The following is a 16,719-nucleotide window of genomic DNA, read 5'->3' on the forward strand; positions in this document are numbered from 1 at the left end:
GCATTTACAGCGAGATAAGGTGGATGCGATAATACAAGACATACACATAGACATGGAAATAGACATAAACATAGACTTAGACATAGTATAGACATAAAAATATAAGTAAACTTAGCCATAGACAAAATTATGGACATAAACCGAAACTTGCACATTGACATAGACATCGACATAGACATACACATAGACACGGACATAGATATAAATATAGACATATACATAGACAAAGGCATTGTCAAAGAATAGACATAGACATATACATAGACTTAGAGATAGACAAAAGAACAGACATTGACATAGGCATAGACATAGATATAAACATAGATACAGACATAGACATAAGAACAGACTTTGTTTAGGCATAGACATAGACATGGAAATAGACATAGATAAAGAGATAGATACAGACATAGATATAGACATAGACATGGACATTGACACAGACAAAGACACAGACATAGGAATAGACATAGACAGGGACATAGAAAAAAACAGAGGCATAGACATACACTTACACATAGACATAGACATAGCCATACTCATAGACAAAGACATAGGAATAGATGTAGATACAAAAATAGACATAGAAATTGACATAAACATAGACATTGACATTGACATGGGAAAGGGCAAAGACAAAGACATAGGCATAAATATAGACATAAACATAGACATAGATATAAACATAGACATAAGCAGAGAAATAGATTTAGACATAGTAGAGACATAAAAATAGAAGTAGACTTAGACATATACAAAATCAGGGACATAGACCGAGACATAGACGTCGACATAGACATGGACATAGACATAGATATAAACATAGACATAGACTTAAACATAGTACAGACATGGAAATAGAAGTAGACATAGACAAAAACATGGACATAGACATAGAAATAGTCATTGTCATGGAATTAGAATAGACATAGACATAGACATAAAAATTAATTTATAGACGTAAGAACAGACGTAGGCATAGAAATAGACATTGACACAAATATAAAAATAAACACAGACATAGACGTAGACATGGACAAAGACATAGACACTATCATAGACATAGACATACAAATAGACATATGCATTGATATAGATATAAACATAGACATGAATATAGACACAGACATAAACATAGACATAGATATAGACAGTGACAAAGACATAGGCATAGGCATATATATAGACATAGACAAAGTCATAGGCAAACACATAGACAAAGACATAGAAATAAATATAGACATAAACATAGACATAAACATAGACATACACAATTATATAGACATAGACATGCACATACACATAGACATAGGCATAGACCTAGACATAGACCTATACATAGACATTAAAGATTAGTTACACCCGTAGCTGTTGGATTAGTTGTACCTGCTACTGTTGGCTTTCTTGTACCTGTATCTCTTGGTTTAGTTTTAACTGCAGCTGTTTGCTAAGTTGTACAGGTAGTTGCGGGCTTTTGTTATCTTGTTACTATAGACTGTAGGTTGCTTCTTATTTAAATCAGACCAAAATTTGTTTATGCAGGTGATTTCTCGAGGGTACTTGGCATCTAGAGCCAAATATCTGCGACGAATTTTGATGTTTCCGTTAAGTTGTTATTTATCGTATGAGCCTTTAAACATTTACATATCATTTTAAGGACACGACTAGAGAAATCTAACTTATAACTCTCTGTTTCTCCCATTTAGAAGCTTATTGAGTTTGTTGTGATTCAAATTACCCAGTAATTCTAGAAGCCTTTTATAGAGTGCTACTTGAAAAATCTCGCCCCCATTGTCTATAAGATATATAAGCATATCTAAAGATTTGGAGATTTTTCTAATCTTATTACTTTTTAATATTTTTTCAATTATCGAGAATAGCAGCTCAATATTTTTCTTTGAAATTTTGGTCTTTGAAGCTATTTCTAGCTTTTCAATCGGCTCCATCTGAGTCCAGTTAGACGTGTCACAGTTATTTGTATAGATTCGCACTAGTATTTCCAATTTCACATACTCTCTCTCAACACAAAATGATTAAAAAAGTTTTGTATCTTTGCTAACCATTTTTGTTAATAGATATGCATATATATATTTATACTAGGTGTTATGGTGGCGCGCCACCCCAAAACCTAGTTGGTGTGGGCGCTTCGCGCCCCCAAGCCCCCTCACGCGCGTAAGTCGTTACGCGCCATTGTAGTTGTGTCCCTGTGTCCCACCTGCGAATATATATATATATATATATATATATATATATATATATATATATATATATATATATATATATATATATATATATATATATATATATATATATATATATAAATATATATATTTATTATACTTATTGCTAAAGGGAGGGATATATTAACAGGATAAGCTTGTTTTGGTTTTACTTGGTTCTTTTACATTTGTTGTTTTTTTTTTTCTTTCATAGGCATATATTTTGAGGGTGATACCTGACGCGGGGATGCCATGGATATTCTGTGGTAGCCACAACACTGTGCTGGGTTTTTTACTTATGTCCTGGTCGTCATTTATACTCCCTGTGTCCCGGTCGTCATTTGTGTCTCGTGAAATAATTCAGACGTCATATGCGGACAAACACGACGTCACTCGACAGACAGACAGACAGACATAACCCACAAACAACTTATTTTTATATATATTTATTCATATTTTTTTAGTTTTCTTTTTCTCTTTTATTTTTCAGTTTTTTCCTTTTTTTAGTTTTTTTCTTTTTTAGTTTTTAGTTTTTTTTTAGTTTTTTACCGTTTTTTAGTTTTTTTTTAGTTTTTTTTAGTTTTTTTAGTTTTTTAGCTTTTTTAGTTTTTGTATTAGTTTTTATTTTTTTTTAGTTTTTGCCTTTTTTTTATTTTTTTTCAGTTTTTTTTTAGTTATTAGATTTTTACCTTTTTTTAGTTTTTTTTAGTTTTTTAGCTTTTTTAGTTTTTTTTTCTTTTTAGTTTTTTTTTTTGTAGTTTTTACCTTTTTTAGTTTTTTTCTTCTTTTGTATTAGTGTGAAATAATTCAGACGTCATATGCGGACAAACATGGGGCGCTTCGCGCCCCCCCCAAGCCCCCCCGCGCGCGTAAGTCGTTACGCGCCATAATAGTTACGCGCCATTGTAGTTGTGTCCCTATGTCCCACCTGTGAATATAGATATATATATATATATACTAGCTGTTGGGGTGGCGCTTCGCGCCACCCCAACACCTAGTTGGTGGGGGCGCTTCGCGCCCCCCCCCAAGCCCCCCCGCGCGCGTAAGTCGTTACGCGCCATAATAGTTACGCGCCATTGTAGTTGTGTCCCTATGTCCCACCTGTGAATATAGATAGATATATATATATGGTTTTAACTACGTAAAACTTGCGAATATACAACATTCTTTGCTGTCCCATTGTCTTTGCATATAAATAGATTGTCAGGTTTACCGACTCTTGAACATGCAACATATAATGGTCCATGGGAAAACAATCTGTATTCAGATCTATACCTCATGATTCTAATGATTGCCCTTGAGCTTTGTTGATGGTGATTGCTAATCGACCATTCCCTGTCCCGGTGTCCCGGTCGTCATTTACATCCCCCTGTTTCCCCCGGTGTCCCCGTTGTAGTTGTGTCCCTGTGTCCCGGTCGTCATTTATATTCCCTGTGTCCCGGGTCCCGGTCGTCATTTGTATCCCGGTGTCCCGGTCTGTATATACATTCGTTTTTTAGTTTTGTTTTTCTCCTTTATTTTTTTCCTTTTTTTTTCTTTTTTAGCTTATTTAGATTTTTAGATTTTTTAGTTTTTTTATTAGTTTTTAGTTTTTTTTTCTTTTTAGTTTTTTTGTCCCGGTCGTCATTTATATCCCCCTGTTTCCCCCGGTGTCCCCGTTGTAGTTGTGTCCCTGTGTCCCGGTCGTCATTTATATTCCCTGTGTCCTGGTCGTCATTTGTATCCCGGTGTACCGGAGTTGTGTCCCTGTGTCCCGGTCGTCATTTATATTCCCTGTGTCCCGGGTCCCGGTCGTCATTTGTATCCCGGTGTCCCGGTCTGTATATACATTCGTTTTTTAGTTTTGTTTTTCTCCTTTATTTTTTTCCTTTTTTTTTCTTTTTTAGCTTATTTAGATTTTTAGATTTTTTAGTTTTTTTATTAGTTTTTAGTTTTTTTTTCTTTTTAGTTTTTTTGTCCCGGTCGTCATTTATATCCCCCTGTTTCCCCCGGGTCGTCATTTATACTCCCTACCCCAACACCTAGTTGGTGGGGGCGCTTCGCGCCCCCCCCAAGCCCCCCCGCGCGCGTAAGTCGTTACGCGCCATAATAGTTACGCGCCATTGTAGTTGTGTCCCTATGTCCCACCTGTGAATATAGATATATATATATATATATGGTTTTAACTACGTAAAACTTGCGAATATACAACATTCTTTGCTGTCCCATTGTCTTTGCATATAAATAGATTGTCAGGTTATCCCCCTGTTTCCCCCGGTGTCCCCGTTGTAGTTGTGTCCCTGTGTCCCGGTCGTCATTTATATTCCCTGTGTCCCGGGTCCCGGTCATCATTTGTATCCCGGTGTCCCGGTCTGTATATACATTCGTTTTTTAGTTTTGTTTTTCTCCTTTATTTTTTTCCTTTTTTTTTCTTTTTTAGCTTATTTAGATTTTTAGATTTTTTAGTTTTTTTTATTAGTTTTTAGTTTTTATTTCTTTTTAGTTTTTTTGTCCCGGTCGTCATTTATATCCCCCTGTTTCCCCCGGTGTCCCCGTTGTAGTTGTGTCCCTGTGTCCCGGTCGTTATTTATATTCCCTGTGTCCCGGTCGTCATTTGTATCCCGGTGTACCGGTCTGTATATACATTCGTTTTTTAGTTTTGTTTTTCTCCTTTATTTTTTTCCTTTTTTTTTCTTTTTTAGTTTATTTAGATTTTTAGATTTTTTAGTTTTTTTATTAGTTTTTAGTTTTTTTTTCTTTTTAGTTTTTTTGTAGTTTTTACCTTCTTTTTAGTTTTGTTAATTTTTTTTTTTACTTGTGTCCTGGTCGTCATTTATACTCCCTGTGTCCCGGTGCTTTGTTGATTGCTAATCGAACATTCCTTTTGTCCTGGTCGCTTTCTCTTTGAGTGTCGTCATTTATTTTTTTCTTTTTTAGTTCTTTTAGTTTTTACCTTTTTTAGTTTTTTTTTAGTTTTTAGTTTTTTTAGTTTTTTACCTTTTTTTAGTTTTTTTAGTTTTTTAGCTTTTTTATTTTTTTTATTAGTTTTTAGTTTTTTTGTAGTTTTTGCCTTTTTTTTTAGTTTTTTGTCCTGGTCGCTTTCTCTTTGAGTGTCGTCATTTATTAGTTTTTTCCTTTTTTTTTTTAGTTTTTTATTGGTTTTTACCTTTATTTTAGCTTATTTTTCAGTTTTTTCCTTTTTTTTATTTTTTTTTTATTTTTTATTTTTTTTAGTTTTTTACCTTTTTTTAGTTTTTTTAGTTTTTTTAGTTTTTTAGCTTTTTTACTTTTTTTATTAGTTTTTAGTTTTTTTTTGTAGTTTTTGCCTTTTTTTAGTTTTTTCAGTTTTTTTTTTAGTTTTTTATTGGTTTTTACCTTTATAGTTTTTTTAGTTTTTTAGCTTTTTTATTTTTTTTATTAGTTTTTAGTTTTTTTTGTAGTTTTTGCCTTTTTTTAGTTTTTTCAGTTTTGACGTCACCTAATCCAGTTTTTTCAGGTGACGTCACCTGACACATCCATCCACACATCCATCCATCCATCCATCCACAGACAACTTATTTTTATATATATAGATATATATATATATATATATATATATATATATACTAGCTGTTGGGGTGGCGCTTCGCGCCACCCCAACACCTAGTTGGTGGGGGCGCTTCGCGCCCCCCCCCAAGCCCCCCCGCGCGCGTAAGTCGTTACGCGCCATAATAGTTACGCGCCATGATACGTCCCTATGTCCCATCTGTGAATATAGATATATATATATATATATATATATATATATATATATATATATATATATATATATATATATATATATATATATACATATATATATATATATATCTATCTATCTATATATATAAAAATAAGTTGTCTGTCTGTCTGTGGATGTGTGGATGGATGTGTCAGGTGACGTCACCTGAAAAAACTGGATCAGGTGACGTCAAAACTGAAAAAACTAAAAAAAGGCAAAAACTACAAAAAAAACTAAAAACTAATAAAAAAAATAAAAAAGCTAAAAAACTAAAAAAACTATAAAGGTAAAAACCAATAAAAAACTAAAAAAAAAACTGAAAAAACTAAAAAAAGGCAAAAACTACAAAAAAAAACTAAAAACTAATAAAAAAAGTAAAAAAGCTAAAAAACTAAAAAAACTAAAAAAAAACTAAAAAAAGGTAAAAAACTAAAAAAAATAAAAAATAAAAAAAAACTAAAAAAAAGGAAAAAAACTGAAAAATAAGCTAAAATAAAGGTAAAAACCAATAAAAAACTAAAAAAAAAAAGGAAAAAACTAATAAATGACGACACTCAAAGAGAAAGCGACCAGGACAAAAGGAATGTTCGATTAGCAATCAACAAAGCACAGGGACACAGGGAGCATAAATGACGACCAGGACATAAGTAAAAAAAAAAACTATCTATATATATAAAAATAAGTTGTCTGTGGATCGTGGATCAGGTGACGTCACCTGAAAAAACTGGATCAGGTGACGTCAAAACTGAAAAAACTAAAAAAAGGCAAAAACTACAAAAAAAACTAAAAACTAATAAAAAAAATAAAAAAGATAAAAAACTAAAAAAACTAAAAAAAGGCAAAAACTACAAAAAAAACTAAAAACTAATAAAAAAGCTAAAAAACTAAAAAAACTAAAAAAAAGGCAAAAACTGCAAAAAAAACTAAAAACTAATAAAAAAAAATAAAAAAGCTAAAAAACTAAAAAACTAAAAAAAAGGTAAAAAACTAAAAAAACTAAAAACTAAAAACAACTAAACAAAAGGAAAAAACTGAAAAATAAGCTAAAAAAAAGGTAAAAACCAATAAAAAACTAAAAAAAAACTGAAAAAACTAAAAAAGGCAAAAACTACAAAAAAACTAAAAACTAATAAAAAAAGTAAAAAAGCTAAAAAACTAAAAAAAACTGAAAAAACTAAAAAAACTAAAAAAAGGTAAAAAACTAAAAAAAAAAATAAAAAAAAACTAAAAAAAAGGAAAAAACTGAAAAATAAGCTAACATAAAGGTAAAAACCAATAAAAAACTAAAAAGAAAAAAAGGAAAAAACTAAAAAAAATTTTCATCTAAAAAACTAAAAAAAAACTAAAAAAGGTAAAAACTAAAAGAACTAAAAACCGGGACACAGGGACACAACTACAACGGGGACACCGGGGGAAACAGGGGGATATAAATGACGACCGGGACAAAAAAACTAAAAAGAAAAAAACAAACTAAAAACTAATAAAAAAACTAAAAAATCTAAAAATCTAAATAAGCTAAAAAAGAAAAAAAAGGAAAAAAATAAAGGAGAAAAACAAAACTAAAAAACGAATGTATATACAGACCGGGACACCGGGATACAAATGACGACCGGGACACAGGGAATATAAATGACGACCGGGACACAACTACAACGGGGACACCGGGGGAAACAGGGGGATGTAAATGACGACCGGGACACCGGGACATGGAATGGTCGATTAGCAATAACCATCAACAAAGCTCAAGGGCAATCATTAGAATCATGAGGTATAGATCTGAATACAGATTGTTTTCCCATGGACCATTATATGTTGCATGTTCAAGAGTCGGTAAACCTGACAATCTATTTATATGCAAAGACAATGGGACAGCAAAGAATGTTGTATATTCGCAAGTTTTACGTAGTTAAAACCATATATATATATCTATCTATATTCACAGGTGGGACATAGGGACACAACTACAATGCCGCGTAACTATTATGGCGCGTAACGACTTACGCGCGCGGGGGGGCTTGGGGGGGGCGCGAAGCGCCCCCACCAACTAGGTGTTGGGGTGGCGCGAAGCGCCACCCCATATATATATATATATATATAATGGTTTTAACTACGTAAAACTTGCGAATATACAACATTCTTTGCTGTCCCATTGTCTTTGCATATAAATAGATTGTCAGGTTTACCGACTCTTGAACATGCAACATATAATGGTCCATGGGAAAACAATCTGTATTCAGATCTATACCTCATGATTCTAATGATTGCCCTTGAGCTTTGTTGATGGTGATTGCTAATCGACCATTCCCTGTCCCGGTGTCCCGGTCGTCATTTACATCCCCCTGTTTCCCCCGGTGTCCCCGTTGTAGTTGTGTCCCTGTGTCCCGGTCGTCATTTATATTCCCTGTGTCCCGGTCGTCATTTGTATCCCGGTGTCCCGGTCTGTATATACATTCGTTTTTTAGTTTTGTTTTTCTCCTTTATTTTTTTCCTTTTTTTTCTTTTTTAGCTTATTTAGATTTTTAGATTTTTTAGTTTTTTTATTAGTTTTTAGTTTTTTTTCTTTTTAGTTTTTTTGTCCCGGTCGTCATTTATATCCCCCTGTTTCCCCCGGTGTCCCCGTTGTAGTTGTGTCCCTGTGTCCCGGTCGTCATTTATATTCCCTGTGTCCCGGTATTGGTTTTTTATATATATAGATAGTTTTTTTTTTTTACTTATGTCCTGGTCGTCATTTATACTCCCTGTGTCCCGGTGCTTTGTTGATTGCTAATCGAACATTCCTTTTGTCCTGGTCGCTTTCTCTTTGAGTTTCGTCATTTATTTTTTTCTTTTTTAGTTCTTTTAGTTTTTACCTTTTTTAGTTTATTTTAGTTTTTTAGATGAAAATTTTTTTTAGTTTTTTCCTTTTTTTCTTTTTAGTTTTTTATTGGTTTTTACCTTTATTTTAGCTTATTTTTCAGTTTTTTCCTTTTTTTTTAGTTTTTTTTTATTTTTTATTTTTTTTTAGTTTTTTACCTTTTTTAGTTTTTTTAGTTTTTTTAGTTTTTTAGCTTTTTTACTTTTTTTTATTAGTTTTAGTTTTTTTTGTAGTTTTTGCCTTTTTTTAGTTTTTTCAGTTTTTTTTTTAGTTTTTTATTGGTTTTTACCTTTATTTTAGCTTATTTTTCAGTTTTTTCCTTTTTTTTTAGTTTTTTTTAGTTTTTAGTTTTTTTAGTTTTTTACCTTTTTTTAGTTTTTTTAGTTTTTAGCTTTTTTATTTTTTTATTAGTTTTTAGTTTTTTTTGTAGTTTTTGCCTTTTTTTAGTTTTTTTAGTTTTTTAGCTTTTTTATTAGTTTTTAGTTTTTTTTGTAGTTTTTGCCTTTTTTTAGTTTTTTTAGTTTTTTAGCTTTTTTATTTTTTTTATTAGTTTTTAGTTTTTTTTGTAGTTTTTGCCTTTTTTAGTTTTTTCAGTTTTGACGTCACCTGATCCAGTTTTTTCAGGTGACGTCACCTGATCCATCCATCCACAGACAGACAACTTATTTTTATATATATAGATATATATATATATATATATATATATATATATATATATATATACTAGCTGTTGGGGTGGCGCTTCGCGCCACCCCAACACCTAGTTGGTGGGGGCGCTTCGCGCCCCCCCCAAGCCCCCCCGCGCGCGTAAGTCGTTACGCGCCATAATGGTTACGCGCCATTGTAGTTGTGTCCCTATGTCCCACCTGTGAATATAGATAGATATATATATATGGTTTTAACTACGTAAAACTTGCGAATATACAACATTCTTTGCTGTCCCATTGTCTTTGCATATAAATAGATTGTCAGGTTTACCGACTCTTGAACATGCAACATATAATGGTCCATGGGAAAACAATCTGTATTCAGATCTATACCTCATGATTCTAATGATTGCCCTTGAGCTTTGTTGATGGTGATTGCTAATCGACCATTCCCTGTCCCGGTGTCCCGGTCGTCATTTACATCCCCCTGTTTCCCCCGGTGTCCCCGTTGTAGTTGTGTCCCTGTGTCCCGGTCGTCATTTATATTCCCTGTGTCCCGGTCCCGGTCGTCATTTGTATCCCGGTGTCCCGGTCTGTATATACATTCGTTTTTTAGTTTTGTTTTTCTCCTTTATTTTTTTCCTTTTTTTTTCTTTTTTAGCTTATTTAGATTTTTAGATTTTTTAGTTTTTTTATTAGTTTTTAGTTTTTTTTTCTTTTTAGTTTTTTTGTCCCGGTCGTCATTTATATCCCCCTGTTTCCCCCGGTGTCCCCGTTGTAGTTGTGTCCCTGTGTCCCGGTCGTCATTTATATTCCCTCTGTCCCGGTCGTCATTTGTATCCCGGTGTACCGGTCTGTATATACATTCGTTTTTTAGTTTTGTTTTTCTCCTTTATTTTTTTCCTTTTTTTTTCTTTTTTAGTTTATTTAGATTTTTAGATTTTTTAGTTTTGTCCTGGTCGTCATTTATACTCCCTGTGTCCCGGTGCTTTGTTGATTGCTAATCGAACATTCCTTTTGTCCTGGTCGCTTTCTCTTTGAGTGTCGTCATTTATTTTTTTCTTTTTTAGTTCTTTTAGTTTTTACCTTTTTTTAGTTTTTTTTTAGTTTTTAGTTTTTTTAGTTTTTTACCTTTTTTTAGTTTTTTTAGTTTTTTTAGTTTTTTAGCTTTTTTATTTTTTTTATTAGTTTTTAGTTTTTTTGTAGTTTTTGCCTTTTTTTTAGTTTTTTTAGTTTTTTAGCTTTTTTATTAGTTTTTAGTTTTTTTTGTAGTTTTTGCCTTTTTTTAGTTTTTTTAGTTTTTTAGCTTTTTTATTTTTTTTATTAGTTTTTAGTTTTTTTTGTAGTTTTTGCCTTTTTTTTCTCTTTGAGTGTCGTCATTTATTAGTTTTTTCCTTTTTTTTTTAGTTTTTTATTGGTTTTTACCTTTATTTTAGCTTATTTTTCAGTTTTTTTCCTTTTTTTTAGTTTTTTTTTATTTTTTATTTTTTTTAGTTTTTTACCTTTTTTTAGTTTTTTTAGTTTTTTTAGTTTTTTAGCTTTTTTACTTTTTTTTATTAGTTTTTAGTTTTTTTTTGTAGTTTTTGCCTTTTTAGTTTTTTATTGGTTTTTACCTTTATAGTTTTTTTAGTTTTTTAGCTTTTTTATTTTTTTTATTAGTTTTTAGTTTTTTTTGTAGTTTTTGCCTTTTTTAGTTTTTTCAGTTTTGACGTCACCTGATCCAGTTTTTTCAGGTGACGTCACCTGACACATCCATCCACACATCCACAGACAGACAGACAACTTATTTTTATATATATAGATATATCTATATATATAAAAATAAGTTGTCTGTGGATGGATGGATGGATGGATGTGTGGATGGATGTGTCAGGTGACGTCACCTGAAAAAACTGGATTAGGTGACGTCAAAACTGAAAAAACTAAAAAAGGCAAAAACTACAAAAAAAACTAAAAACTAATAAAAAAAATAAAAAAGCTAAAAAACTAAAAAAACTATAAAGGTAAAAACCAATAAAAAACTAAAAAAAAAACTGAAAAAACTAAAAAAAGGCAAAAACTACAAAAAAAAACTAAAAACTAATAAAAAAAGTAAAAAAGCTAAAAAACTAAAAAAACTAAAAAAACTAAAAAAGGTAAAAAACTAAAAAAAATAAAAAATAAAAAAAAACTAAAAAAAGGAAAAAACTGAAAAATAAGCTAAAATAAAGGTAAAAACCAATAAAAAACTAAAAAAAAAAAGGAAAAAACTAATAAATGACGACACTCAAAGAGAAAGCGACCAGGACAAAAAACTAAAAAAAAGGCAAAAACTACAAAAAAACTAAAAACTAATAAAAAAAATAAAAAAGCTAAAAAACTAAAAAAACTAAAAAAAGGTAAAAAACTAAAAAAACTAAAAACTAAAAAAAAACTAAAAAAGGTAAAAACTAAAAGAACTAAAAAAGAAAAAATAAATGACGACACTCAAAGAGAAAGCGACCAGGACAAAAGGAATGTTCGATTAGCAATCAACAAAGCACCGGGACACAGGGAGTATAAATGACGACCAGGACACAAGTAAAAAAAAAAATTAACAAAACTAAAAAGAAGGTAAAAACTACAAAAAAACTAAAAAGAAAAAAAAACTAAAAACTAATAAAAAAACTAAAAAATCTAAAAATCTAAATAAACTAAAAAGAAAAAAAAAGGAAAAAAATAAAGGAGAAAAACAAAACTAAAAAACGAATGTATATACAGACCGGTACACCGGGATACAAATGACGACCGGGACACAGGGAATATAAATAACGACCGGGACACAGGGACACAACTACAACGGGGACACCGGGGGAAACAGGGGGATATAAATGACGACCGGGACAAAAAAACTAAAAAGAAATAAAAACTAAAAACTAATAAAAAAAACTAAAAAATCTAAAAATCTAAATAAGCTAAAAAAGAAAAAAAAAGGAAAAAAATAAAGGAGAAAAACAAAACTAAAAAACGAATGTATATACAGACCGGGACACCGGGATACAAATGATGACCGGGACCGGGACACAGGGAATATAAATGACGACCGGGACACAGGGACACAACTACAACGGGGACACCGGGGGAAACAGGGGGATAACCTGACAATCTATTTATATGCAAAGACAATGGGACAGCAAAGAATGTTGTATATTCGCAAGTTTTACGTAGTTAAAACCATATATATATATATATATCTATATTCACAGGTGGGACATAGGGACACAACTACAATGGCGCGTAACTATTATGGCGCGTAACGACTTACGCGCGCGGGGGGGCTTGGGGGGGGCGCGAAGCGCCCCCACCAACTAGGTGTTGGGGTGGCGCGAAGCGCCACCCCAACAGCTAGTATATATATATATATATATATATATATACTAGCTGTTGGGGTGGCGCTTCGCGCCACCCCAACACCTAGTTGGTGGGGGCGCTTCGCGCCCCCCCCAAGCCCCCCCGCGCGCGTAAGTCGTTACGCGCCATAATAGTTACGCGCCATTGTAGTTGTGTCCCTATGTCCCACCTGTGAATATAGATATATATATATATATGGTTTTAACTACGTAAAACTTGCGAATATACAACATTCTTTGCTGTCCCATTGTCTTTGCATATAAATAGATTGTCAGGTTATCCCCCTGTTTCCCCCGGTGTCCCCGTTGTAGTTGTGTCCCTGTGTCCCGGTCGTCATTTATATTCCCTGTGTCCCGGGTCCCGGTCATCATTTGTATCCCGGTGTCCCGGTCTGTATATACATTCGTTTTTTAGTTTTGTTTTTCTCCTTTATTTTTTTCCTTTTTTTTTTCTTTTTTAGCTTATTTAGATTTTTAGATTTTTTAGTTTTTTTTATTAGTTTTTAGTTTTTATTTCTTTTTAGTTTTTTTGTCCCGGTCGTCATTTATATCCCCCTGTTTCCCCCGGTGTCCCCGTTGTAGTTGTGTCCCTGTGTCCCGGTCGTTATTTATATTCCCTGTGTCCCGGTCGTCATTTGTATCCCGGTGTACCGGTCTGTATATACATTCGTTTTTTAGTTTTGTTTTTCTCCTTTATTTTTTTCCTTTTTTTTTCTTTTTTAGTTTATTTAGATTTTTAGATTTTTTAGTTTTTTTATTAGTTTTTAGTTTTTTTTTCTTTTTAGTTTTTTTGTAGTTTTTACCTTCTTTTTAGTTTTGTTAATTTTTTTTTTTACTTGTGTCCTGGTCGTCATTTATACTCCCTGTGTCCCGGTGCTTTGTTGATTGCTAATCGAACATTCCTTTTGTCCTGGTCGCTTTCTCTTTGAGTGTCGTCATTTATTTTTTTCTTTTTTAGTTCTTTTAGTTTTTACCTTTTTTAGTTTTTTTTTAGTTTTTAGTTTTTTTAGTTTTTTACCTTTTTTTAGTTTTTTTAGTTTTTTAGCTTTTTTATTTTTTTTATTAGTTTTTAGTTTTTTTGTAGTTTTTGCCTTTTTTTTTAGTTTTTTGTCCTGGTCGCTTTCTCTTTGAGTGTCGTCATTTATTAGTTTTTTCCTTTTTTTTTTTAGTTTTTTATTGGTTTTTACCTTTATTTTAGCTTATTTTTCAGTTTTTTCCTTTTTTTTAGTTTTTTTTTATTTTTTATTTTTTTTAGTTTTTTACCTTTTTTTAGTTTTTTTAGTTTTTTTAGTTTTTTAGCTTTTTTACTTTTTTTATTAGTTTTTAGTTTTTTTTTGTAGTTTTTGCCTTTTTTTAGTTTTTTCAGTTTTTTTTTTAGTTTTTTATTGGTTTTTACCTTTATAGTTTTTTTAGTTTTTTAGCTTTTTTATTTTTTTTATTAGTTTTTAGTTTTTTTTGTAGTTTTTGCCTTTTTTTAGTTTTTTCAGTTTTGACGTCACCTAATCCAGTTTTTTCAGGTGACGTCACCTGACACATCCATCCACACATCCATCCATCCATCCATCCACAGACAACTTATTTTTATATATATAGATATATATATATGGTTTTAACTACGTAAAACTTGCGAATATACAACATTCTTTGCTGTCCCATTGTCTTTGCATATAAATAGATTGTCAGGTTTACCGACTCTTGAACATGCAACATATAATGGTCCATGGGAAAACAATCTGTATTCAGATCTATACCTCATGATTCTAATGATTGCCCTTGAGCTTTGTTGATGGTGATTGCTAATCGAGCATTCCCTGTCCCGGTGTCCCGGTCGTCATTTACATCCCCCTGTTTCCCCCGGTGTCCCCGTTGTAGTTGTGTTTTCTCCTTTATTTTTTTCTTTTTTTTTTCTTTTTTAGCTTATTTAGATTTTCATATTTTTTAGTTTTTTTATTAGTTTTTAGTTTTTTTTTCTTTTTAGTTTTTTTGTCCCGGTCGTCATTTATATCCCCCTGTTTCCCCCGGTGTCCCCGTTGTAGTTGTGTCCCTGTGTCCCGGTCGTCATTTATATTCCCTGTGTCCCGGTCGTCATTTGTATCCCGGTGTACCGGTCTGTATATACATTCGTTTTTTAGTTTTGTTTTTCTCCTTTATTTTTTCCTTTTTTTTTTCTTTTTTAGTTTATTTAGATTTTTAGATTTTTTTGTTTTTTTATTAGTTTTTAGTTTTTTTTTCTTTTTAGTTTTTTTGTAGTTTTTACCTTCTTTTTAGTTTTGTTAATTTTTTTTTTTACTTATGTCCTGGTCGTCATTTATACTCCCTGTGTCCCGGTGCTTTGTTGATTGCTAATCGAACATTCCTTTTGTCCTGGTCACTTTCTCTTTGAGTGTCGTCATTTATTTTTTTCTTTTTTAGTTCTTTTAGTTTTTACCTTTTTTAGTTTTTTTTAGTTTTTTAGATGAAATTTTTTTTTAGTTTTTTCCTTTTTTTCTTTTTAGTTTTTTATTGGTTTTTACCTTTATGTTAGCTTATTTTTCAGTTTTTTTCCTTTTTTTTTAGTTTTTTTTATTTTTTATTTTTTTTAGTTTTTTACCTTTTTTTAGTTTTTTTAGTTTTTTTAGTTTTTTTAGTTTTTTAGCTTTTTTACTTTTTTTATTAGTTTTTAGTTTTTTTGTAGTTTTTGCCTTTTTTAGTTTTTTCAGTTTTTTTTTAGTTTTTTATTGGTTTTTACCTTTATTTTAGCTTATTTTTCAGTTTTTTCCTTTTTTTTAGTTTTTTTGCTTTTTTTTAGTTTTTTTAGTTTTTTAGCTTTTTTATTAGTTTTTAGTTTTTTTTGTAGTTTTTGCCTTTTTTTAGTTTTTTTAGGTTTTTAGCTTTTTTATTTTTTTTATTAGTTTTTAGTTTTTTTTGTAGTTTTTGCCTTTTTTTAGTTTTTTCAGTTTTTACGTCACCTGATCCAGTTTTTTCAGGTGACGTCACCTGATCCACGATCCACAGATCCACAGACAACTTATTTTTATATATATAGATAGTTTTTTTTTTTACTTATGTCCTGGTCGTCATTTATACTCCCTGTGTCCCGGTGCTTTGTTGATTGCTAATCGAACATTCCTTTTGTCCTGGTCGCTTTCTCTTTGAGTTTCGTCATTTATTTTTTTCTTTTTTAGTTCTTTTAGTTTTTACCTTTTTTAGTTTTTTTTAGTTTTTTAGATGAAAATTTTTTTTAGTTTTTTCCTTTTTTTCTTTTTAGTTTTTTATTGGTTGTTACCTTTATTTTAGCTTATTTTTCAGTTTTTTCCTTTTTTTTAGTTTTTTTTTATTTTTTATTTTTTTTTAGTTTTTTACCTTTTTTTAGTTTTTTTAGTTTTTTTAGTTTTTTAGCTTTTTTACTTTTTTTATTAGTTTTTAGTTTTTTTTTGTAGTTTTTGCCTTTTTTTAGTTTTTTCAGTTTTTTTTTTAGTTTTTTATTGGTTTTTTACCTTTATTTTAGCTTATTTTTCAGTTTTTTCCTTTTTTTTAGTTTTTTTTAGTTTTTAGTTTTTTTTAGTTTTTTACCTTTTTTTAGTTTTTTTAGTTTTTTTAGTTTTTTAGCTTTTTTATTTTTTTTATTAGTTTTTAGTTTTTTTTGTAGTTTTTGCCTTTTTTTAGTTTTTTTAGTTTTTTAGCTTTTTTATTAGTTTTTAGTTTTTTTTTGTAGTTTTTGCCTTTTTTTAGTTTTTTTAGTTTTTTAGCTTTTTTATTTTTTTTATTAGTTTTTAGTTTTTTTTGTAGTTTTTGCCTTTTTTTAGTTTTTTCAGTTTTGACGTCACCTGATCCAGTTTTTTCAGGTGACGTCACCTGATCCATCCACAGATCCACAGACAACTTATTTTTATATATATAGATAAGTTGTATG

The 16,719-nt window shown here is 30.7% G+C and overlaps 1 protein-coding gene across 1 annotated transcript in view; it reads right to left on the reverse strand.

The window, feature by feature from the left end:
- Positions 1 to 909: 909 nt before the first annotated feature.
- Positions 910 to 16,719, reverse strand: part of LOC136033339 (uncharacterized) — a 16,312-nt gene continuing 502 nt past the window's right edge. The window contains exon 2 of the mRNA XM_065714133.1: positions 910 to 1,320. Within this exon, the coding sequence (XP_065570205.1) occupies positions 910 to 1,320 (411 nt within the window). The remainder of the gene's footprint in view (positions 1,321 to 16,719) is intronic.

The sequence above is a fragment of the Artemia franciscana genome, chromosome 11, assembly GCF_032884065.1.
Source record: "Artemia franciscana chromosome 11, ASM3288406v1, whole genome shotgun sequence".
Classification (NCBI taxonomy): Eukaryota; Metazoa; Arthropoda; class Branchiopoda; order Anostraca; family Artemiidae; genus Artemia; species Artemia franciscana.